We start from the raw sequence: 26,118 nt of genomic DNA, 5'->3' as shown, positions 1-26,118 counted from the left end.
TGGTTATTTATGCACTAACAGTTATGTGTTTATGGCAGTATGATGCAGGGAGTTTCATGGTGTTAGATTCCTATACCAATAGGTTTCATTTTTCATGATTGACTATGGAAGTGCCAAATATGTTCATCCTTGCATGCTGCAATGGTTCCATATTTTGTAAAACAAAAGAAGAAAATTAAAAAATGAGAAGAGGGTATGCCCTAAAAGAAAGATCAAAGGGCAAGAAAAATCAATTGGTCAGAAAAAATAATAGAAATGAACCCCAAACAAAGACCAGGAAAGTGGCCAGTCAAAATGCCACTGCTATCTTGCTTGCAAGTTCACAATGTGCAAATATTGTTGCTCACAACACTTGATGGGTGGCCCAATAGTTCAATCTGGACCATTCCATGTTTAAATTGCTTGTTATAGAATAGAGAATAAATATATGTCCAAACAGTTCAAGCTTGGCAGATGAGTAGATAGGTAGAGAAATTAAGGAGCCCAACTGCTTAATCTGGGCCCTTGGAAGAGATAATGGTAGATTTAGATAGGAGAGCAGTTAAAAGAAAAGAGGACAATTAGGGTTTGCTATTCCAAATGCACCCATTCCAAAGGAAGAAAATATGTTAGGTGTATTAGGCTGGGCAGGCAATTTGAGGTTGCAGAAGCAGGTGGGTTGTGATCACTTTTTGGCCAAAAGAAGTGTGGGACGAAAGAGTATGCATTTTTTGTTCTTCTGGAAAAGTGGAAATAGAAAAACATTTCATTTTAGAATGTGAGGCCTTCAAGGACAACAGAGAAAGTTATGCAGATATGTTGGCAGCTAGCTCTTGGGATAACCTATTTAGCGAAGGGTTTGTCGAGAAACTAGGGGCATTTATTGTGAAGCTTCACAGAAAAAGGGCCGAATACATCAAACAGACAAAAAAGCAATCTGTCCCATAGGCTATCTTTAGCTTCGTAGATGTTAAAATAATTTCTTTCTTTCTTTAAAAAATCATGTAACAAAATTCTTAACCATGGTGATTCACTCCCACCTCGCTATGGAGATTTTTAATTTATAAATCCATTTTGTTACAATAATGTGGCTAACTTATCAATACCATATTTCAAAAAAACCACAACTCAATTCATATAACACTTATTTCTATAATATTTTTTAATTAATTAATTAAATTAAAAATACTAAAAATACATAACTACTTTACTATATTTTTTTTAATAATATTAATAATTATATTAAAAATATAAAAACCCATATTCTAAAATAAACCTACTTACCCGCATAATTATGCGATAATAAACCATAAACGCGTGAATAAATTAAAAAAAAAGACAAATATGGTGATGAAAATAAGGAGGCAAACCCTCGTACAAAAGTGAGGATCCTTACCGCGTTCATTAGAATTCACATTTTGATTCAAATTTATCAAATGTCATAATTCAGTTGATGCCGCATTTAACAATTCTACAGGTACGTGGAGGTGTGTATGGAATTGTTATCAAATTTTCTAATTGCGCGACCATCAAAACTTCATAGATGGACCATTGGTTTTACTACCTTATCTGCTAGCGCAACTCTGCCACCACTAAGACGATTTCTACGAGCTGCTTCAACATGCCAACGCCCTGTCAACAACTGAAAACACCGCTGCGGTGTTCCACGCACTGCTTCATGAACATAATCATCTACTTTTGCTGTTGGACCTGGAACTGGTAGCTCGGCTCCTTTACCTGCTAGTGGTGGTGTTTTTAAGCCGCTGCTGGAAAATGTCCATTTAATTGGTTTCTGCCTAACCTGCCTAAATTTATCACTGACCTGCCCGCCTTTTTATTGCTCGCGTTACACCTTTCCAAACTTGATGAACAAAACAAAGACTGCTTCTATTTCCCCTAGATGGCTTTTTTAAAAATGCTATAAACCTAATTACGGTAATTCGAGTATCCCTGCCTATTGAGTGAAACCCTGCCTAATAACTTGCCATACACCTGCTAAACCAACCGATGCAGCAGATATAACCGCCCCGCTATAGATAGATACTACTGAAGATAGATACCGCACTGGTAGCTTACTCTAAAAGGCCCCAGTAGGTAGTGAAGAGGCATGGAGAAGCCATTGCAGCTTTACCGTGAGACACGAAGAGCAGGCGCGAGCATGGGCATTGGAAGAGCAACATTAGCCAAGTCTAGAAGAGGAAATGTATTATTAGCTGCTACAACAATTCATAAATTATCGTTTCAGGTATTCTCCTCTCTTCTTTTTTCCGTCTCACCGTTTTGAGTGATGGCAACTGCACTCGTGGAGGGGAGGAAGCAATAATAAATGTTAAATTACTCAAAATTTAAATTGGCCCAATACGCATGGGAGCATAGGATGGAAGTTCAAACTGAAGGGAAGAAATTTGTAACGTTTATCGTGCTCATTGGAGGTACACTACACCATATCAAATGGAGCAACCATGGACTTTTTTTTAATTCCAAGGAAAACCTAAGAGGGACATCCAAGAATGCTTCCTCTTATTTGTGAATGACATCCATAGTGAACCTGCTGGGTACACCAGTGCGTTTCAATCAGGGGGATTTCATCTGGGCACCCAATGGCACGAAACTATTCGAATGCCCATCGGCAATAGCAACAACAGGTTAAACCCCTTGGGCTAACAACCATGGACTTGTAAAGGGAAGGATTTTTATGATAAAGTGAAGCGCATCAAAGTTTTTACTAGGAATTTTTTGGGATTTATGCAGATTCAATCATGGTTTTAGCTCAGTTGACAAAACTTGACAAACTGTTGGAAATTGGAGCCAAAGTAGCAGACTAACTTGATGAAATGCTTCAACCGTCAATAACAAGGGGCATTAGAGTGACTGGTGAAATTAGATGAACCGTAGATAGCATCTCAATCGTTTATTCTGTACACGTGGGAAAACTCTAAAGAAACATGATAGGTAATGTTGTTAATTTCCAACAAATGACCACAACAAGTACATCAATGGGACTTAAAAAGTACATCCAGTGTAAAGACATAGTGGAAATGTGAAAGTAGCTCTTAGAATGATGCTCTCTAAGTAGCTAGCTATCTAAGTTCCTCTAACCATTGCTCAAGGCCTTGGTTACATAGGAACTGCTTCTGGCTTCTCTGAAACTAGTTGTTGCTGTTCTAATGTTCTGTGGAGCTTAGGAATGGGTACGAAATGTTCCAGATGAGACGGGAATGGTTCTAGGAACATGGGAACTTTATGAGAGCGTTTAGACGGTGGCATCAGGAGCTTGGGAACATTTTTTTGTAAGTTTCCGTTGTTGGGAGCTCGTACAAACTCCCTCCTTGTCGGGGAGCATCACCTCCTCATACTGTATACCCTAAACCTAAAATTTACCTATAAATGAACCCCTCTTCTTGTGCATTATGCACTCACTAATTTTCATTTGCCTTTTTGCATGGGGTTGTTGAAGCTTTGAGTTGTGTCGTTCTGTGAGTGAGCAGCATTGTGAGAGAGGTAACTTGAGCAGCACATTGAGGTGTGAGAGAGGCGACTTGAGCAGCACATTGAAGTGTTAGAGGGGATGCTTGAGCAGCACTGTGAGTGGCAACCTAGCTACTGGTTTTGTAAGTAGCTAAGTTTTGAACAATCGATAATAGTTCCTGAATCCTCTGCCTCCTTATTGCGTGATAGGTTCTCCAGTTTAATAAATTTCTGTGATTAAAACCTCAGTTATGAACAGTTTTAGACTATTATCAAAATATGTGGTAGGTGATGGTTTGAAGATTTGTTAAGGGAATCATATGCATGCTTATGATTATTAATATTGCCTCATTAATAGGATATAAGGGACTATTAATTTTAGACATGAATGATGAAAGGAGGGTGCAAGTAACAATTTCAACCCAGCTTCTATATTGAAATCAGAAATCTGAAATTCACATTCATGTTGACTGTATATACTGTTTTTCTGTTTCATATTTTAGATTTTAGTTTTACTATTTAGAATCTAAATGTTATTTAATTTTCGTGTCATGGATGTGGGCGCACACACAATGGGAAGCCTGGTTAGCAGGGGAATGTATGAAAACCTAAAGTCTATGGCCAACGACACTGCATTGGATTAAGGCAAATAGAAGCTAGCATTTAAGTTCACTGTTCAATGTTTTAACAATGGGACTATGATAGGTGTGGAACATTGTATCATATTTGAACTTAATTATAATAGAGACAAACTAAAGATGCTGGAATGAACAGAATTGTTGCGACTTACAATGCTTATGTCTCACTTTTTCGCAACGAAAAATCAAAAGTTTCATTATATAAAATATTGAAAATTAGTAATTACATATTGCAGATGCTGCAAAAGGAACATATCTCAAAAACTGGTGGCCATATTTGCCACATACTGCATAGAGTTCAAAATAACAGTGGCTGTATGCATATAAGTAGCTGTAAACAAAACTAGATAAAACATATAAATATGTACAAAACCATGAGATCTGATATTCAGCAAAAATAAGCAAGAAGTGGTCCGACTATGAGCTGAGCAGAATCATATTGGGTCTGTATCCTGTATCTGTAGATCAATGAAGGGCCTGTGAAAGCACTGATAGTAGTCCTGTCCCAATTGTTCCTGTATCATCCAAGTGCCAAAATGTTGCTGCGCAGCTTCTTTGGATAAGCTGTCAGAAATTTGATTCCTTTCCCTGTAGATATGGCAACAGATCACAAAGTCATATTGTGATTTTAAAATAATTACTTCTTCCAACAGATTTTTGAGTGTGTGCACGTGACAATTTGACTGTTGATTGAACCAATTTATGACAATTTTTGAATCACCAAAAATCTGTAGATGCCGGCATCCTTTCTCTAAGGAAAAAAGGAGCAGAAGTCTAATCCTGTTTAGTTCTGCACAATTGTTTGTACCTCTCCCTAACCCCATTTTCAGTTTGAAATAATGATATTCATTTAAATAAAACACTGCCCCTCCACCACATCCCTCTGGTTGTGCAGAACCATCAAAATAAGCCCATGGCAAGGACTTGTCGATGACTTCTGTACTTATGATCCAATACCTCTGGTTCTGTTCATCTTCAGGCATCAAGTTATAAGTTGCCACTGTATAGGAACATGTGAAATTCCAATTTTGATCTTTATCTTGAATTTTTTTTGGTTCCTTCCTAGCCAAATAGCCAACATACCAGAGGGGGCAGATTCCAGAGCTTTGTGGGTTGAGCCCTGTTACCCACCATTTTGTGGGTGATATCCCTAGGGAATTTTTTTTTCTCCATGATGGTCCTCAGCCGGCAGCCAACGGCCTCTTGCAGCCACCAACTAGCTTGATGTGCCATTTCTCCGCCACCTGCGCCAGCCATGTGGTCCTTTACCCATCTATCATGATCGCATGTTTGAAGGTGGGCCTCCCAAACCTAAAGGTATGCCTTGTTATTTGGTAATTGAGTATTCTAGTTTATTTATCATGGAAAATTTGGGCATGGATTAATGGGGGGATTAGGTGGAAAGAGTGGTCTAAGTCTGTGCTCTTGTCCCGTAGGTCTCTTTTGGGATGCTAACCTTGCACCCTAGTCCTGTGGGATCTCTTTTAATGACTAATTGGTTTTAGGGATGGTACTACATGGGAAACCTTAATTTTGGTTGTGTGGTCCCGTTCCCCGATTCACATTTATTATTCCCCTTCTGTTCATTACACCCCCAATCATATCTCCTCCCACCTGGGTCCACCCACTTTCCTCCACTGGGTCCACATAGGGTTAGCCACCCCCTCCCCTTGCCCCACATCTTGGGTCAGGCCTGGAATGATGCCTGGAGGTTGATGCAACTAAAAGAAAAAAAAAAGCATAATTGGCCACATTCAACAGGAAATTGTACCACGAAATGCAAAAGATGGCGGAGACAAAAGCATTTAGCATGTGGGAAAAAGCCATGACATGAGCTCTACCTCATTCCATGGCCATCACCTTGGTTCCTACATGAGGACACTTGTGTGCCCCCACATGTCATTTGGAGCACCATAGGTTATTACAAGGGGCTAACCCCTTGTCCATTGCTTTTGGGAGTTCAACTACACATTATGGCACATATGGACTCCAGTAGGCCTTTTCCAAGGCCCAACAACCTGCACTATTCATTATTTGACCTCTTGAGAGACTTATTCTTTTGTTTATGAGCTCATTTGGTGGGTTTGTCACCAAAAGCTGGTTATTTTGCACATTATTTTATTGTAAGGGCTTATGTAGTGAAATTCATTAAAAGTGTATAAATACAAGTGATGTGAATTCATTTTAGTATCATCACTTGGATTTGGAACTAGTATCTCTATAGAGATTTTCGTTATCCTTCTTGGAGGACGATTTTTTGGAGCATGGAATGAATTTTGATGTTTGGATAATTTTCACATGTCTTGACTCTTGGAGTTTCTCGATGGCAAGTTTTTGGATGGTTGGATATATTCTTATACATGTAAGTACATTTAATGCTATTCTTTCTTTCTAATTTTTTCACATACATTGTTGTTGGGATTTCGCTATATTAGGGCTTATTTGCCGCATCTCTTATGCAAAGTTGTGGAAATTTTGTTTTTGGATAATGAATGCTTCATGTATGGGCCATGTATAATGAATGAATGTTCCTAGGGATGTTTCATTACTGAAATTTATCTTGACAAGCCATTTATCTTGCAAAACAAAGTATAGAGTCTTTGAAATTGCTTTTGTTGCTACCCTATTGCCAAACAAAGTTGTCTTTGGGGCCTCCTTGACTTAGAAAATTCAAAGGGTTATTATTTTTATTGACTTAGAAAATTTTGGCTTAGTATTTTTAATTTATATTAACCAGAAATTTTAATTAATTGACTCATGAGGGGATTATTAATTTTTCCAACCCTTTAATATTTAGTCATGGTGTCTAATTATGAGGGACCATGCACTAAATATTTTCTACATCAAGATATTACAAGTTAATACATGAAGGGGGAGCACTTGTTCGTTATAGACCCTCAACATTTACCCATTTTTGCGACAAAAAATATGGTCTAGTAGACTAAGTGACTCGTAATAAAATAATTTAACCAAATAGTTAGAATTATTCTCAAATCACTTTTACAGAGACTCGATAAATAACAATCACAACGACAAAATCCACCCTAGCTTTGGTGTGAGGTTGGAGCGAAAAACTCTGCAGATCATTCGTGTTTAGAAACACACATGAATCGGTGAGACAAAACCTCCTAGGATAGAAATCATCATCAGAAAAATAAATTTACCCAGGTTGTTACATACATTTGTCTTGCTATGATCATTTACAATTACAAAATGCAGAATGGGTTTACAAAACTCCAGTGTACATATAGCTGATAATGATGAATCTGTGGATCATCTGAGTGTTCGGACATGATGGAAATCCATGCGCGAAAAAATGTACAGCTATGGGGTAGTTGACATGGAGCAGTCAACTGGCCCAATTCAGATATGCAAGGAGGCCCAGTTCTATTTTAGAACTCGAGTTCTGATTGACGAATTAACTAAGAGTTCTTCTCGTCCTTTCGTTAATCAACACTGGAGTTCTTAACTCATTCTCTCTTCAATCAACACTAGAGACTAACTCACTTCAACTAAACTTGTAACTGCCACCTCGTTCTGTAGTCAAACTGATGAAGACTCCACTTAACTGAAGCTCCAATTCTACGCATGCTAACTTGATGATTATTCCAGTAAATTGGAAATAACTCATGCTAACTGAAGTCTAACTCATGAGCTTGCACTCATACTGGGAGAAGGACAATTCGAGGTCTTCACTGGCTAAGGTACAAGCCAGAAGACCTTTACTCGTTACATTTTCAACGGTAGACAGGTTAGTTCCAAGCAGCCTAAATGATAGATTAGTTCTCAATGGTGCAGCGGTGCTAGAGCTTGGAAGCCCTCGATCAGAGCAATGAGCCATCCAACTAGAGGTTTTTTTCCTTGGCCTTGGATATTAGGAGAGTGAGGTGCTCCAAGTCTGGGGCTCCCCCAAGGATCATACCACCAGGTCGTATCAGTGGCTACATCGTCCTGGAGGACATCATATGCCAATGTGTTGTTGAAACTTGAGTTCATTTCTAAGTTGCAAGAAATGTTGGAGAAGGGGCCGTTTTTGGCCGGAAACGAAACGGAACGGAAACGAGGAAACTCGTACTGTATGGCCTGAAAACGCGTTTCCGGCCGTATTGGCCCGTTTCTTGAGGAGGAAACGTGGCCAGTACGGCCGGAAATGAGTTTCCAGGCCGTATTGCAGAGTTTCCTCTTCTAACTTGACTTTTTCTTGTATTTTTTTTTAATTTTTTTTTCGCTTCTAATTTTTTATTGGGCAACTGAAATATTTTCTGAATGCTTCTAGATGCCTCTCAAGTTATAAAAAAGATGATTTTTTTGAGTGGGCAGCCTAATGTTCAAGCCTATGGCCCCAGTGTTGATAAGTAAAAGTGACATTCTTCTTTATTTTTCATTTTCATCCTTTTACTTAAATTTTTAACATTACCATGAAATGACTCAGGATGTTTGAGAGTGGTTTCGCCCTCATTGGATTTCATATGGAGAAAGTAGAATTTTAGAGCTCACTCAAAATCTAGCAGACTTATCTGTTTTTCAAGATTTCAGGATTGGGGGGATTGTAATGTTTCCATTGGATTTTGTCATGGACTAGGGTATGGAACTTGTATTTAATCAAGAGAACCAAGCCCTCTATGCAAGGGAGACTCCCAATAATCAAGAGCACGTAGGGTACTAGGGTATAAAACTTGTATTTAATCAAGAGCATTAAGGTCGTTCGACTATGTAGGAGGAGACTCCCAATCAAGCACGAGACAAGAAATTAGAAATTTCTCGTGGCTGATTTTGGATATTGCTATTTTCATTATGTGATCATTCATGAGTAAATATGATGTAAATTTAGAGACTTATAGTTTATGCATTGACAGTTGACAATTTAATCGTAATGTAATAAATTAGAATGTATCATATATGCTTTATGATTGCACATATTTCTTAAATGTCTTAATATATATATATTGTGTTTCCCCTTTCCAAAATTTGGGGGGGTCACGTTTCGTACCCGTTCCCGTTTCGAAAACTCGTACCTGTTTCCCCGTTTCGTGCAACTTAGGTTCATTTTGACAACATGGGTGGGAAAACCACTCCTTGCTCTCTATCCTTGACATTGGCCCCGACGCCAAGAGTTCTTGACATTCTTCCCTTCAGATCTGAATCTCTAAAGGGAGTTTATTTTTGGTGTTTTAGGCCTTCAACTGTCTACTTACAGGTTGCATTTTGCATCTTCCATTGGCCCTACCAATGTTCTCTAGTGGCTCGTTTCTTTCCTGTTTTAGTTTATTTGATCTAGGTGATGCTTTTGAACTAACACATTGTACTTTTTTCTGATGTACTCTTTTAGTACCATTGACCTATTTTTGGTCATTTGGGGGACATTAATATAATTATCTTATCTTTTTCGATGCCGTTAAAGCAGGTTTTTGAAAATGCAATAAATATGTCAGGTATGAAATTAAAATGCATTTTACTTTTGTTGTAGGTTCTATCGAAATATAAAAATGCAGCTACCGGGAGATTTATCCAGCTGAGACAGCTCGGTCATGAGAGGAGCTGTTGTGGAAAACAATTTCTTCAGGTTTCACCATTTTCATTCTCTGTTATAGGGAGGCCATTCTCAACCCAATCAAATGGAGAGTGCGGGTTGGACTCAAAACAAAAGGCAGAGGGGCCGATTCTTGCATCAAAGAAAACATCAAAAGGCAACTTTTTTTAATTATTTTCATATTAATTAATATTATCTAGCAAACCTAATTAATAGCATACACAATGAATATGGTCCAGAGAAGCTAATTTGGCTGCATAAATTTGCATCAAGAACTCTGTATATGCTTTTCCATTGTGTAGAATTAGAGCCATTATATTTGTTTATTACAGGTAACACTCAAGACGATAGTCAGTATAAGCATTATATTTGTTGATTACAGGTAACACTCAAGATGATAGTCAGTATAAGCATACAGTGGATCTACCTCAGACAAGTTTCAGCCTCAGAGCAAATTCTGTAGTACGTGAGCCAGAAATACAGAAATTATGGGAGGAGAAAAAAGTGCTGAAGAGGCTTCTGATTAGGAATAACGGGGTATGTTAAGAAAAATGGAGCCTTGAGCCTTTTATTTGATTGTTATTTCTGAAAGTATTCCTGAATGGAAATTATTTGAGTAAAATGGTTTAAATACAACTGAAAACTTTGTTTTATATTTGTTCTTGAGAACAAGTGTGTGCTTACAAGAACATCCCCAAGGAAGATCCCTTAGCTGGGCTTACACCAAAGTAAATTTGCATGAACAACTGGTCAAATTTCAATGTAATGAAAATAATTTTAAACACTTTCAAATTAGGACCTAATGCAGGAAGCAATGAGTGCATGTGTAGCTGTGAAACATTTGGGGACTTGTTAGCACTGATTTCTACACCCTATAAATTGATGTAAACTTAAAAAATTAGCAGTAGAAATTAGCGAATATATATGAAATTAGCAGTAGAAATTAGCAAACATATATGAAAATCTGCCCTAAGTGTCACTAGCAAGTCTCCCTCTCCGTTTGGGCTTATGCTTGGCAACCTCAGGGGGATGTCCCTAGTCTTTGTTCTGCTGTTTTAACCAATAAACCTGTAGTAAATCATAGAAGAAAAACAGCAAGATAGTGGCTGTTTGACCAGCAAGTTACTGGCCAAACAAGTGTTAAAAATGTGTAAATATAGTGTGTGGAATGGTCTTTTGCAAAGCAGCCTTTTATATGGAAAAATAGAGTAAGAAGGAAGAGTATTTAAGTGGCTATTTGCTCAAAAAAATAGCTGAAATAACTCTTAATATTTGCATAATATACTATTGAATCAAACAAACCAGAGTGAGTGGATCAAAACTGAATTTTATTCTGCAAGAGCCAAAAGGCTAGCTGCACTGAGATGACTATCACAGAACTTGAAGACAATGATATCCTGACACAAAATAATAAGAGTTACGAGAGAGAGAGAGAGAGAGAGAGAGAAGAATGATGGACAGATGAGAGAAGGCTGCTTGCTTTTCCATAGGTTACTTGAATTGGAAAGTTGGCCTTCCCTGATATTTATAACAAATTTCCCCTTCAATTCGTACCAAGAAGAAGAGGAGGTCCAATTCTCTATTATTGGTCATCAATGCTCATGGTGGGTCGAACTAAGCTCTGTCTGTAAAAGAAAATTGAGTGGCCCTTGCTTGAGTTAGACAGAATTATTTCCAAGCTGTTGTGATAAAAATATCTTTGAGCATAATCATGGCTAATATGACTAGGGTAATTTTTTATTATTGACAAATTTTCTCATGAAATATTTCCAAGACAATTTTAGCAATTCGACTTAACTAATTTTGCCTCAAGGAATTCCACTTGGCATCATTTTCCTTCATTAAACCAGTTTTAGACAATTCAACTTGGCTATTTTTAAGGGGTTGAATTAGTTTGCTTTTGTTGAGGAAAAAGGGGAGAGAATTAAGGAGGAAGAATAGGAAAAAGGGGAGAGGAAAATGGAGAGAAATTAGGGGGATGAAGGAGAGGAGAAATAGGATGGACAATAGGAGTGGGAATAGGAGATAAAAGAGGAGTGTAAGTAGGAGATAAGATAAGATAAGATAAATGTAGTGATGTCCAACCGATGACCACAAAAATATGTCAATGAGATTGTGATAGGTACAATGATGTCGATTCAAAGCAGGAGTGCTAAAGTGGCTCCTATATAAGACAAAAATTAGGAAGTAAAAGAGCATAGTAATCCAAAATAAAATAATACTAAGTAGGAGAGGAAAGAGGGGAGTGAGATACACTAGGAGAGAGGAAAATAAAATTGCTTAATTGCCATGTCAACTCATCCTTTGCTAACCTCACTGATGACTCATCCAAACTCTTGCCACTTGGTCACTCACAAATATTGCCATGTGTCAACCCCTCAGATTGCCACATCATTACGCTATAAATAGATGTGCTAAAAATAGTAATCATCCTAAAAATTAGGAAAATGTATCATATGCCTAGAATAGATAGGGGACCTTGTTAATGTAACATGCCTAAAAATAGGCATTGCAAAAATCACACTGCATGTCCACAATATTATACTCGTTGGTCACAGAATCTGATGGGGAACCCAAATTTGTTGTTAGCAGTTTGCATTGCCATGCTAAGATTGCTAAAAATAGAAAGTCCCGAGAATTGGACAAAACCACCACCCTCAGTCTCAACTTAGTAAGGAGTCAAAATGCATAATCAGACTTTACATGCAACCACTGCTAAAAATAAAAAGTCATCAGAATCTCATGAAATTATACTCACTGGATTTGTTTTGTAGTAAGGAATCTAAATTTGCATTCGAAATTGACATGCAAGTACTGCCAAAAATAGTAAGTTCTCACATGTCACTCGTAAGTAGCTCATTAGACTCAGAATCTTGCAAGGATCCTAATACACCATTATTTTTGACATGCGAGTCTCAAGATGAAAACTGGTTAAAATTTTAAGTGTCATGTATGTTACCCATATAAGCTTCACAGGAATCTTGAGTTCATAAGGACTCCAAATGTGTGATCAATACTGTTGTAAATCCCTAGAACTCTATCTCTGACAAAGTAGGGAACCTGCTAAAAATAGCAACTCTTTCCCATTTGTGCAAAAATGTGTCTAATGATGGAAATACTGAGAGGGTGGTGAATTATTGTTTCACTTCAATTAGTTAATTTTAATCTAAAGAGCATTAAATAACATTAGCATAAGATCAAATCATAAATTGACATCACATCACATGAACAGTTAACAACACAATTCAACAATGCATGGTGTCAAGGACAATACACAAGATTTTTAGGTGGAAAAACCACTGAGTGCTTTTAATATAGGTCTTTGATGGTTACATCAACATGAAGCTCCAACTTCCAAGATTGTTCGACAACAACTAGAAAGAGGATCCAACCCCCTGATTTAACATCTCCAACTGAAAGGATGCTCCAACACCCTGATTTACCAGCTCCAATTGGAAGGAAGCTCCATTGCCCTAGTTTTAACATCTCCGACTGAAAGGATGCTCCAACACCTTTATTTACCAGCCCCAACTGGAAGGATGCTCCAACGCTATGGTTTTATCAGCTTCAACTGAAAGGATGCTCGAATACCTTGATTTACTAGCTCCAACTGGAAGGACATTCCAATACCCTGCAAGCTCCAAGTTGCCCTAGCACCACCCTGCCACCCTAAAGATAGATGATAAAAGAATAAGATGGATTACACTGAATACACTGCTCAACGACTGCTGTCAACAACATTGCTATTCTGCCTTTGCTCTTGTCATATCACTGTCACAACACTGCATACATGCCACTCCTGTCACTGCTAACTCGTGTCCATATGCACAATCCAATATGCCACAAGTCTGTCCTGTGCCTAGCCTTAAGCTGTCTCAACATCTGCCACAAAACCATAGAAACTCTCTCTGTCGTCTCAAACCCTAGCTGCTGATATCAACTATATGTGTTAATTTTAGCCAACAATGGTATGTTCTTATGCTTTAGAGCAATTTTACTTCAATTTCCTTATGAGCCCAATATCAATTTCAGTTTAGCAATCACATAAACATGTAAGTAAAATGCTGATAGAACATAAACATAAACGGTAGAAGACAAGCCAAGACAAGAGGACACAAGATGTGGCACCAGCCAGGGACAAACCCCAATGTGGGGAAACCCTTGATCAAATCTTCTTTTAGTCTTCAATAGCATAGTTTTAAAATTCGGCCGATTCGAAACGGAAACGGCCGAGTTGATCCGTTTCATTGCCCAGAAATGTGACTCGGTGGAGGAAACGGTTTAGTAGGCCGAGTCAACCATGACTCGGCCAACTCGGCCGTTTCCGTATTGACTCGGCCGAGTCATAACCAGTGGCCTGTAACCCCATCAAAACAACGATTTGACATTTTTTTAATGAAATTTTGAAGTGTTTGCTGATTGGTTTGGACTCCAATGTGTTTTATCAATTAGTTAAATGTTATTTGGGGTCCATTTCCCCCTCCCAAACCCTATCTAACACACTCAAATGCTCTCTACTATTGATATGCTATTTAAATTTCATGGTAATGTTAAATTCTTAAAGTAAAAGTGACATTCTCCTTAATTTTCATTTTCATCCTTTTACTTAAATTTTTAACATTACCATGAAATGACTCAGGATGTTTGAGAGTGGTTTCGGCCTCATTGGATTTCATATGGAGAAAGTAGAATTTTAGATTTCATTCAAAATCCAGTAGACTTATCAGTTTTTCAGGATTTCAGGATTGGAGGATTGCAATGTTTCCATTGAATTTTGTCATGTATTAGGGTATGGAACTCGTATTTAATCAAGAGCACCAATCGCTCTATGTACCTTGATGTTACTGACATTGGTTGTCGAACTCCTCTGGGATTCGCTCCCAAACCAGGAGCTTTTGAAAATATCGCTCCCACTCCCGTTTTCGCTCTCGCTCCCCACTTTCGCTCCTGCTCCCAACTTCCAAGTAACACTGAGCCAGATGATGTTGGAAACTCTAGCAGTAGCCAGTGTACCTGGTCACAGACTTTTGTTGTAGAGGCCATTTATAGCCTCCTTGGTTATGTGTTTTTGTTTTGATCTCTATATCATCATCGTGTATGCATTGGACAATGCATTGGGTGCCATTTTGATATAATGGATATATTCATGAGCCTACTTTGATCATATGTTGTCTTCTATCTATATTCTAATGCTGTGTGTTTGGAAACATGAATGAAAATCTTTAAAATTATGTGTTTTTATAAAAAATAAATATTTAATGTATTTTTTACAACGACCGAGTCATTGAAATCGAGCCGGCCGAGTCGATACCGAGTCGGAGTCGACCCTCGGCCGAGTCGGAGTTTTAGAACACTGTTCAATAGTTCAACAGAGAGAGAGTACAATTTACAAATTCTAATAATTTATAACAGCAAAAGAGCCCTAACCAGAAAAGTCAACGCTGGTCAACTGGGTAGATTTGACCCTTACAGATTCGGTCAACTTCAGCCTCCAACAGCAAGTCTAATCAGCCCAAAACAGTCCGAAAAAGTCTAGTCAAAATGGTCAACAAAAGTCAACTTTGCGGCCAGCCCTAATACAGTCAACATTGGTCAAACAGGAGGTCAGATTGCCTCAGTTCTTGTGCCCAGATCTGCGGCCTGCTAGGACATAATTCCTCCACCCAAAATCGCCGCAAAACAGGTCAACGCTTGGTCAACACAAGGCAAAAAAAACCTCTGAAATTTTCTGTGAAATTTTCCGTCAAACTTGGTCAACGCTGAGACAAAAAATGACTGTGCTTTCGTTCGCACGTGTGGAGAGAGAAGCTGCCCAGAAATCCGTACCCAATCAGATGAGGAGAGAGAGATGTGTGTAGATGAGTGTGTCCAAATAAGGAAGAGGCATCATGTATTTATAGGCAAATGTTGAGGATGATTAGACGTCACTGTTAGGCTTCTGAGCCTACATGAGTTTGCTGGCTGACCTTGACAATTTGTCCATAATCAAAATAAATTCATAACTTCATTTGTACATGTCAGAATCAGATGATCTTTAGATCATTCGTACACCTCTCGGAGAGAGGAATCCAAGAAAAATATCAGCTGTCATAAATAAGATGACCCATGTGGAGTTTGGCAGTAGTTGCCAATTTTAACAATATGCAAGTGAACTAACCACGCCACAATCAACTTCAAAACATATAATAGGGATTATGATCATCAAAGATACATCAATGAAGTTTTCATGCCTTCAACAAGGTCTGTGTCTGAGATTTAATTTCAATACTTTTTCAGGGTCTTAATTTGGTTGAATAATGACTACATAAATCATAATTAACCAAAATAAACTACATATAAATTTAAATATTAGACAAAATGTCTCTTTGCGGGTACCCTTCTACAAATTGAGTCTTTCCAGACGCCAATGCTGTAAAAATCTCCCGATGATCTGTGAACCATGTGACAGATTGTTGATAATAAAAAAATAAAATATAGTAAGACCTGCTAGTAGATCAAGCCTATGACCTCGTACGACCAATGTGCTACTCTGGCCAATTTGGCTGATCAATGAGACTGTTATAGTATTCAACCAAATTGCATACACAAGAATTGATCTGTGGGAGGCATCTTTCGCTCTATCGACAAGTGATCTCATTTGATGCGTTTCAATCCATAATACACTAATCAGCCTTACGTGATCACAAACTTGGCGATCTCCCAATGGTAGAATTATGTGGATCAATTAGAGTCACACCTGTCGCAACATGTTAGAACTACATAATTTTTCAGCCAACAATATTCATTGCTTTTGCCAACGATGGTTGACTGGACCTCTGCTTAATCTAATCAAACTTTTGCCTCTGCTATGTGTATGACCATCCACCAAACATCTGCCACAAGATTCTGACATAGTTGGATTACGCCATTGCCACATGGCCGACCTCGGCTATGTTACGTTACAAAGGAAATCAGAACAATTGAATCAATACTCTGTGACTTATATGCAATCAGGCTTGTTATCAAACCAAACCCCTGACATCGGTTAAGTTTAGAATTCCATAGCATACCAGAGACTTATCTTCGAACCAAACATATCATATCGAAACCACAAAGCATCAACAATTTGCAGCAGATCGATCACATTAAAGATTCAAGAATTTTGTATGTCAAGGTAGCATTGCGAGTGTACTGTGTATTGTTAATTTTTGGTATGTTTTATGCTTAAGAGCAATTTACTTCTATTTCTTAATTAACCCAATATCAATATCCAGTTTAGCAATCACATCAACATGATAATAAAATGCAGATAGAACATAAACATAAACAGTGGAAGGCAAGCCAAGACGAGAGGACACAAGATGTGGCACTAGTCAGGGACAAACCCCAGTGTGGGGAAACCCTTGATTAATTCTTCTTATATTCTTCAATAGTTCAACAGAGAGCGATAGTACAAAATTTACAAATCTGATAATTTATGACAGCAGCAGTAAACCCTAACAGGTTAGATTTGACCTCCAAATCAGCTCGGTTAAAGCCCAGTCAACTCAACCTCCAACAACAAGATGAATCAATCCAAAACAGTGCGAAAATATTCAGTCAAAGTTTGGTCAACTGAAGTCAACCCTGCGGCCAACCCTAGGACAGTCAACGCTGGTCAACACAGGGTCAAAGCAGCCCCGGAATCCGTTCCCAGAACTGCGGCCAATCCAAACAGAATATCCTCACTCAAATCTGAAGTCAATGCTGGTCAACGCAACCCTACAAAGTCTCCTTGCAGCTTGATCAACTTTTGGTCAAAACAGTCAACGCAGTCAACAAAAAAAGCTTCCTCCTCCTTTCGCACGTGTGAGAGATGCTGCCAGATTAGCGTACCCAATCAAGTGAGGAGATAGAGATGTGAGTGATTGAGATGATGAAATAATGCCTTGAGGTCTCCTCCTTTTATATGCGATGTTGAGGATGAAGTGGGGGTAAAAATACCTGTTTTGATTACTGGCCGACCTTGACAATTTGTCAATAATACAAATAAATTCATATCTTCATTTTTACATGTTGGAATCGAATGATCTTTATATCAATCCTACACCTCTCGGAGAGAGGAATCCAAGAAAAATATCAGCTGTCATAAATAAGGTGACCCATATGGAGTTTGGCCCTAGTTGCTAATTTTAACACTTCCTCTCAACTAGGGAGAACTCCATCTGCCAATCCATCTGCCAGTTGGTACTATCTTTGCCAACAATGCACTGCTTTGCATTGCTCTGTTTTGTTGAACTATGAAGAAGAAGAAGTGATCGAGAATGTATCATACCATTCTCTACTGACCCGAAGTCAGTCCCAGATAAAAGAGAGTGTCTCATACAACTCTTATTGACTCGAAGTCAGTTCCAATAAAGAGAGTGTGTCATACCACTCTTACTGACCCAAAGTCAGTTCCAATTGATCCCAGATCAATCTCATCCTAGCATAGGGAGTACAGTAGTACATGATGCGTCCATCGGTAGTAATATGGTCCCTATCCTCATTTCCCTACTCATTAGCAAGATGAGAGGTACTTCGCATGAGTCCCAGTTTGCATGGGTAGGATGTCTTAGCAGGAGAAGGATGAACCATTCCTCCTACCTACATGTCGCCATGGGATATCACAGGGGAAGGATGAACCACTCACTCTGTACACAACAAACCACTAGGGGAAGGCTGAACCACTCACCCTATGGTTGCTCATCGCTCCAAGAAGTACCCCAAGCCTCTCGGAGCTCCTAGAGCTCAAAGTCTATATCACATAGGACCCTCATAAGAGGGTCTCTCCACGATTCCTAGTCGTTCTCGGAAAGTCAAGAATTTGACTTTTCCTAGGGGCTTTGTTAGAATGTCGGCGACCTCCTCATCCGTCCCAATGTGATGGAGCCTTATTGCTCCTTGATGTACCATATACCGGAAAAAGTGGTACCTGATGTCGATGTGTTTGGAGCGATCATGAAATACGAGATCCTCTGATAATCGGATCCCACTCTGGTTGTCGCAGAGGATCATGATGGTATCTAGCACATGTCCAAACAACTCACTGAAGAGCTTCCTCAACCAAACAGCTTCACAAGAGGCCATACTTGCAACTATGTATTCGGCCTCAGCTGTGCTCAAGGCAACCGATTTCTCCTTCTTGCTCATCCAGGATATCGAAGCAGAACCTAAAGAAAAACAACACCCAGACGTGCTCTTATGATCCACCACATTGCCAGCCCAATCAACATCAGAATAACCATGCAGCCTCACGTTTCTGGCAGTGTATCTCAGTCCATGAGTGATTGTGCTCCGAAGATATCTCAAAAGATTCTTGGCACCAATCCAATGTGTGTGATGAGGTTCAACCATATATTGGCTCAACGTATTAACTGCAAAACATATATACGGACGGGTGTTCACCAAGAACATCAGTGCTACTATGAGTTGATGATACTCAGAAGCATTTCCCAATTCAGTCCTGACAATGCTACCACATAACTTCTTCAAGTTAAGTTCTGTCAAGGTAGTCACAGACTTGCAGTCCATCATCCCAAATCTTCCCAATATCTTCACAACATATTTTCTTTGAGATAGGAAAATTTCTCCCGGCTTTTGCCAGACCCCCAACCCTAGGAAGTAGTGCATCAGTCCTAGGTCCTTCACCTCAAATTCGGAAGCCAACTCCCTCATGCATTTGTGAATGAGAGGGTCTGCACTTGTCAGAAAGAGGTCGTCCACATAAAGTACCAGTATGAGAGGTTTATCATCTTCAACCTTAAAGTAAAGGTTCGGATCGACTTCACTCCTAGTGAATTTGAAGCATCTTCATCAGATAGCTATCATTCCTCTCATACCATGCCTGGGTTGCTTGCTTCAAGCCATAAAGAGCGTTCTTCAACCTGCATACATGAGATTCCCGGTCATGAACCTCAAACCCCTCGGGTTGTTCCACATAGACTTCCTCTTTGACCGAACCATGTAAGAAAGCGGTCTTGACATCCATCTGGTGTAGGTTCCATCCTTGCAAGGCAACAAGAGCTATGATAGAGCGGATGGTGGTGTATCGGGCAACAGGTGCAAATATCTCATCGTAATCTACACCTTCCTTTTGAGAGAAGCCTCGGGCAACAAAGTGAGCCTTGAACTTTTCATCACTTCCATCAGCGCCATGTTTGATTTTGTAGAGCTAGTTAGAGGTGACAACCGATTTGTCCTGGGGTCTAGGGAGCACATCCCAGACATCTTTCTTCATAATAGACTTGTACTCTTCATTCATTGCATCCTTCCAAATGTTGCTTCACGACTTCTTCTAATGATGAAGGTTCATTTTGAATGATAGTGGCAAGTGCTCATGGCGGTCAAGTATCCTTGATACCTATTCAGTTTCTTGCTCTCACGGAAAGTCCCCCTCGATGCAATATGTCTCTTGGCATCTTCGAGAGTCTCCCTAAGCCATGAGGGCCTCCTCTTGGAGGATGAGGGTTCTTGGGGATGAGGATCAATAAGATCCATAGGTTCATCAACATCCGGCATCGTTTCGTCCTCTTTTTCACCTTGTCTTCTGATGTCTGCTTCTTTGTCCTTCCTTGGGATAGGAAGGTTGTTGATCTTGCTAAGAGCCATATCTTCGTCAAAGGTGACATTATGACTTATCTCAACTTCCCTTTGACCAGCCACATAAATTCTATAGCCCTTAGATTTTTGCTATAGCCCACAAAGATTCCTTTCTTTCTCGATGCACCCAATTTGCTTCTTTTCTGTTTCGACACATGAAAGTACACGGGGCTTCCAAAAATTCTAAAATGAGAGACGTCGGGTTTCTTACCAGTGAACATTTCTTCGGGAGTCTTGGAGTCCAATGCTTGATGAGGGCATCGATTTTGAACATACACGACGGTATTAACAGCGTCGACCCATAGAAACCTCAGAAGCCTTTGATCACGAAGCATGGCACAAACTGCTTCCATAATAGTCTAATTCTTTCTTTCAACCACACCATTCTGCTCGAGAGTATATGGTGTTGTGGTCTCTCTCTCAATTCCAGCTTCTCTGCAATAGTCATGGAATTCATTTGATTCATACTCAGTCCTCAATATCTTGATTCTCTTCTCGGATTGATTTTCGATCATGGCTTTGAAGTGACGGAACCAGTTGAACACTTCATCCTTCCTTTTCAAGAAGTAGATCCAAGTTTTGCGAGAATAGTCATCCGTAAAAGTGAGATAATATAAGTATCCTCCAAAAGAGTTTACGAGCATCATACCAGATATGTCGGAGTGGATCAGCTGCAATATATTGGTAGGGGAATAGTCCCCTTGTAAGTTTTCCCTCGGCACATGCCGGACATATACCTTCATGCTCTACTTTGAACTTGGGCATAGCTGTCACCATCTGTCTCACATCGGGAAGAGCCTTATAATGAAGATGGGCAAACCTCTGGTGTGATACTTCGGATTGTAGAGATGTGTCGCAAGACATGGCTCCCAATGGACTTCCTCCAACTTGATACAAAGCGTCAACCCGAAACCCAAGAGTAAAAGCATCTTTAAAATTTCTTTTCCAAACTCATACCTTTCCATCGATGAATGCCACCTTGTATCCTTTATCTTCCATAGTCGAAATGGACACCGGGTTCTTCTTGAGATCAGGTACATATAGAACTTCTTGTAGATAAATTGTGTTACCTTGATTCAATTGAAGGGTAACTGTTAAAATTGGCAACTAGGGCCAATTTCCATGTGGGTCATCTTATTTATGGCAATGGATATTTTTCTTGGATCCCTCTCATCGAGAGGTGTAGGATTGATCTAAAGATCATCCGGTTCCGATAAGTATTCATGGAGTTATGAATTTATTTGTGTTATAAGACAATTCGTCAAGGTCGACCAACAACCAAATAACCCCCACATGTGCTCAACGTTTTAGTATAAAAGGAGATGACTTGAGAGTCATTTCACACGCACTTCTATCTTGATTTCTCTCCACTTGTCTTGGGTTTTAGTGGAAGATAAATCTAGGAGTGGAAGCCCTAGACGTTGGAGGAAAAGAGGCTTCCCTAGCCGCAACTAAGAAGGCAGCCCTAACGCTATCAAAGAAGGAGCCCTAACCTATATGCTTGTCTTTACGCAGTCAAGAAATGGCCCTATACACCGGTCCATACAAAGACGCAGTCAAGGAAGGTAATAGTATGCCCTAGCCGCAACATTATAAGGCTGCCCTAGACAGCGTGGAAGGGCTGTATGGACAATGTATCTCTGAGGTAAGTTTATGGGCTAAACACAGTTGGTTTAAGGCCTGTTTCAGGGTGAACGAGGGTCAAGTTCCCTTGCTGGAAGAGCCACAGTCACAGGACTGATTTGAGGGCAGTTTAGTGACACGTTGGAGCAGTCTTACCTTGCAAATCAGGTCGTAGACTATAGGTGAGTTTAATGATTGTTTTGTGCATGATTTTGGGGTGTATATCTCTGTTTATAGGGCCGCAGTGACGGATTGCTACAACAATAGTTGGGAGATGAATTTTAGATGGCCGAGAGGCCTAGAAAGGACCTCCTAACGAGGCCACAGTGATCTCTAAGGATGGCGAGGCAAAACAAGGGTATTCTCCCTATATGTTAGGCTTGTTTACAATGCTGAAGTGGGAAGATTGTTGCAGGTCTGAGCTGAGCGTTGTAGGGAGCTTTGTGGAGGTGCCCAAGTCCTACAACATCACCTTGGATACCTTGGAACCTTCAGTTGAAGTAAGCGGCCTGTTTGGAGAAGATTAGGGCACCGGTGTAGGCTTGTTGGTGTGCTTTAATCAGATTGGTACATGCACAGAACCCTAGGCAAGATAGTGAATGAGGGTCCTAGGACATGGTATAGAAAGGCTACAAATGGGACAACAGCCAAGCATGGTGCCGCAAACTCATTGGACAGCAGCAAGGCACAGTGTGCTAGTAAATGGGACAGTAAAGGAATGCTAAGGCAAAGTGGGACAACAACTATGACATGGCAACAAAGTGGGACAACAACTGTGACATGGCAACAAAGGCACATGGGACAGCAGCAAGCATGGACAAAAAGAAGCATGGACAATGTTGTAGCTTATATTGTGTTTAAGCTTATTATTCATTTTTATCACAATGTGTGGTCTAAAAATCATTGCAGGGGTTCAACCTTAATGAGGCTCTCTTATCTGCAAAGTCTAAAAGAAATGAAGCATTTTATTTATTATATATTAAAATAAAAAAGGAAACAATTGTTAAAGAATCGGCCCATGTGATCAAGTCAAATCGCAATATAATAGTTATATGGAGCGGGTCATAATAGTTAGCGATGCGATTAGATCGCAATCGCAAAAAGTGCAGCAGGCGGTTATATGAATTATTACCACAGGAATCGCCAATTGCGATAAAGGCGTATCTTGAAAACTGTGCAAAGGCTTTGGAAAAGGCGGAAAAAGGTATGGTTACACATTTTTATATGTATTTCTATTATAAAGGATTATAATAGAAATAAGCGCCGAACAGGCCGGACCCGAAACACATATACATTATGTTTTAAAGTTTCGGCGGGTCCGCAGTATAACAGAGCGTCTTATATATATAGTTTGGGTTCCGCCGATTGCGATATGCGATAGGCCGGACCCGATGTTACATATGTATTATGTTTAATTCTTCCGGCGCATCCGTCCTATCATAGATTGTAAAGGTTATATTAATATAACAATTGAAAGCGTTGATTGCAATAAGCGATGGTAAAGCCGGACTTGAAGCGTATATATATTATATTGTAAAGTCCCGGAGGGTCCGCAAGGCGTACAAAAAGGCGGATTTAAAGTTACAAGCGGGATTTCGGGTGGAGCAAAAATGGTAAGTGGTTTTATTGGAGCTCACCCGATCCCACTTATCATTCGACATGTAGCAGCCAGGTGGAGAGAGAAAACCGCCCATTTCGGGCGGGTATTCTCTGGGCTTATGTCCCACCCGAAATCTTTATAGACCGTCTGATCCGAAAAGCACAGATCTACGGTGGGGATATATCGGCAGAAAAGGTATGCCTCGATAGTTGTGCGGAGCCCGTATTAAAAGCGGAAAAAGCATGTTTTATGGCATATTTTCATTATAAAAGGTATATAATAGAAAAGCGCAAATATGAAGGATTTATGCATAAGTCCAACACTACCATAGTTATGCGGCTTAAGGGTGCGTAAAGTTAAGTTTGCAGTGATATATCGGGCCGATTGCGATTTGCAATGGAAGTCAACGGAGCGCTGAGCGGGCGGATTTGACAGGTTTATAAAGCAAGATTAACTCTTTTGAGTTCCGTATTAATCAAAGGTTCGCGTTAATTTTGCTGTGCAAAGTAGAAAATCAGGGTTAGAGCCGAATTTGAAGAGGAAGACAATCGGGTATGTTTTATTTGTATTTTGGCCAATCAGAATGCCTATGTAAGCCCAGGATTACACAAGCTAAACGCATTTCACTACGGCTAAATGAATTAAGCATTATTAGGGCATTTACAGAGGAATTCAGCAGTAGATTAACAGAGCAAGCCAGCGGTTATCGTCCCCTTCTAAATTCAGTTATGTTCATGTTATTTCATGTTCTTTGAGGTGTCTTTTACCCTCTGTAAAATCCTGTAATAGTTTTTACTTCATATAGTTAGAGAAGCAGTTAAATAATTTGGGTAGTTTCAGAGATCAACAACTATTCCACAATGTATAAAAAGAGGAAAATTTACAAAGAAAGGGTTCGAACTTTGGAGAACCCAGAGACTAGGCCACTGTATTCCTGATATAATTGTTGATTAATGAAAGAATCAGAAGTTTCCATGAATTGTTGGGTATAATTTTGTAACCCTCTCTGTTATGTGTCATCTTATGTTTTCTTCTTTCAAGTATAGTAATGAAGCTGCAGGCCTTTATTTGCTTATGTAGATAAAGTTAAAATTCCTTAAAAGAGCGCTCCTATACTTGAAGTTTTCACCTTCCTTTCTAAGTTATAGATAATAGTTTCTGTGAAAGACCAACATATTATCTTTAACTTCTCCAAGAGTCACAGGTTGTAGTTTCTGTGAAAGACCAACATATTATCTTTAACTTCCCCTTCAAGCTTTCTTCATTCATCATTTATATCTAGCAACAAATGGCATTCTGAGATGTTCTGGTCATACATGTATTAAGAGTAAAAAACCAAGTCTCCAAGTCCTTCATTTGAGAACACAACATATATCTAAGTGACAAACAAGTGATAGTAAATAATATTTATTAATGTCTTAAGCACAATTTCTCTATAGCCAGGAAATTGGTTTCTTAAGGTACAACAGACAAAATGGCAAGCATGGACAACATGGTGCTGCAAGCACATGAGACACGCTGTATGACAACAGTGCAGCATAAGGTGCAACAGTATGATGTGTGCAACATGGTCATGAGGTCCAGCATTATGATGATGGGTGCAGCATGGTGCAGCACGGTGAGGTGCAACATGATGACGAGATGCAACACAATGATAGGTGAAGGAGTCACCTTGGAGAATCAGTTGAAGCAGCATGTCTTCAACTGATCTCATGTATCATCTTCTTAGAGATGATCTATGCTCTTATCTAGATAAGTCAAAGTGTTGACTTCTGTTGTAAATGTACTATTTCTCTCTCTCTCTGCTGAACTATTGAAGAACATATAAGAAGAATTGATCAAGGGTTTCCCCCATTGCGGTTTGTCCCTGGCTAGCGCCACATCTTGTGTCCTCTTGTCGTAGCTTTTCATCTGCGATTTAGGTTTATGTTCTATCTGCGGTTTACTTTAATGCTGATGTGATTGCTAATGTGGAAAAGATATTGAGCTAACTGTGAAAATTGAATAAATTACTCTAAGCATAGAACATACCCAAAATTAACATGGTATCAGAGCTGAGGTGAAGACAAAGCCTAAGCAAGAGTGAAAGAGCAATCGCCGAAGATAGTTGGGAAAGGTCAAAAGGATCAGTGGATTCTTCATCCCTCTTCAAATTCACCGAAGGTGAAGTCGAAGCAGAGAATATTATTAGAATGGCACGGCGAAAGCTTCTGATGGTCTACCTAAAGATCACTTCAATGGGAAGTCCGAATCTAAGGGTAGAAGGAAGGGCAGATGCTTTGGTTGTAATAAGTTTGGCCATTATGCAGGGACACATCACTTGATGAAGATAAAACTTATTTCAGAGACATCTTCAATGATCAAAGGAATGATAGGTAATGCAGGTCATCAAGGAAACGATCGACTCTTCAAGAAAGCAAGGAACCCCAGGTATGAAGAATCAAATGTTGTTTTTGATAAGATAAAGAAGCGTTATCTTGTATTGGCCCTCTCCTTCAGACTCTTTGGGAATCTGGCTTATTGATTGTAGTGCTTCAAGGCACTTCAACGGTTAGAAGGGTGCTCTCTCTAATTTGGTAGAGATGGAAACAATTGTGGGATTATACTTGGAGTTGATGCCACCTATCCTGGAAAGGGTGTAGGGAATGTTACCCCTCAATTGAATGAGGGTAACTCGATTC

The 26,118-nt window shown here is 39.5% G+C and overlaps 1 protein-coding gene across 2 annotated transcripts in view; it reads left to right on the top strand.

The window, feature by feature from the left end:
* The first annotated feature begins 1,398 nt into the window (after nt 1–1,398).
* OVA2 (tRNA synthetase class I (I, L, M and V) family protein) overlaps nt 1,399–26,118 on the top strand; it is a 391,242-nt gene continuing 366,522 nt past the window's right edge. The window contains exons 1-3 of one of the 2 annotated variants that reach the window (XM_089406156.1): nt 1,399–2,224; nt 9,553–9,772; nt 9,998–10,152. In XM_089406156.1, the coding sequence (XP_089262282.1) occupies nt 2,087–2,224; nt 9,553–9,772; nt 9,998–10,152 (513 nt within the window). In that variant the 5' untranslated portion in view covers nt 1,399–2,086. The remainder of the gene's footprint in view (nt 2,225–9,552; nt 9,773–9,997; nt 10,153–26,118) is intronic. The other variant, XM_089406157.1, reaches the window with a different exon arrangement.

This window comes from Pinus tabuliformis, chromosome 2_2 (assembly GCF_031772625.1).
Source record: "Pinus tabuliformis cultivar Carrire ecotype Pingquan chromosome 2_2, CPIR1, whole genome shotgun sequence".
NCBI classification, from domain to species: domain Eukaryota; kingdom Viridiplantae; phylum Streptophyta; class Pinopsida; order Pinales; family Pinaceae; genus Pinus; species Pinus tabuliformis.
The sequence above is the reverse complement of the archived record's forward strand: the minus strand, read 5'-3'. Positions and strand labels throughout refer to the sequence as shown.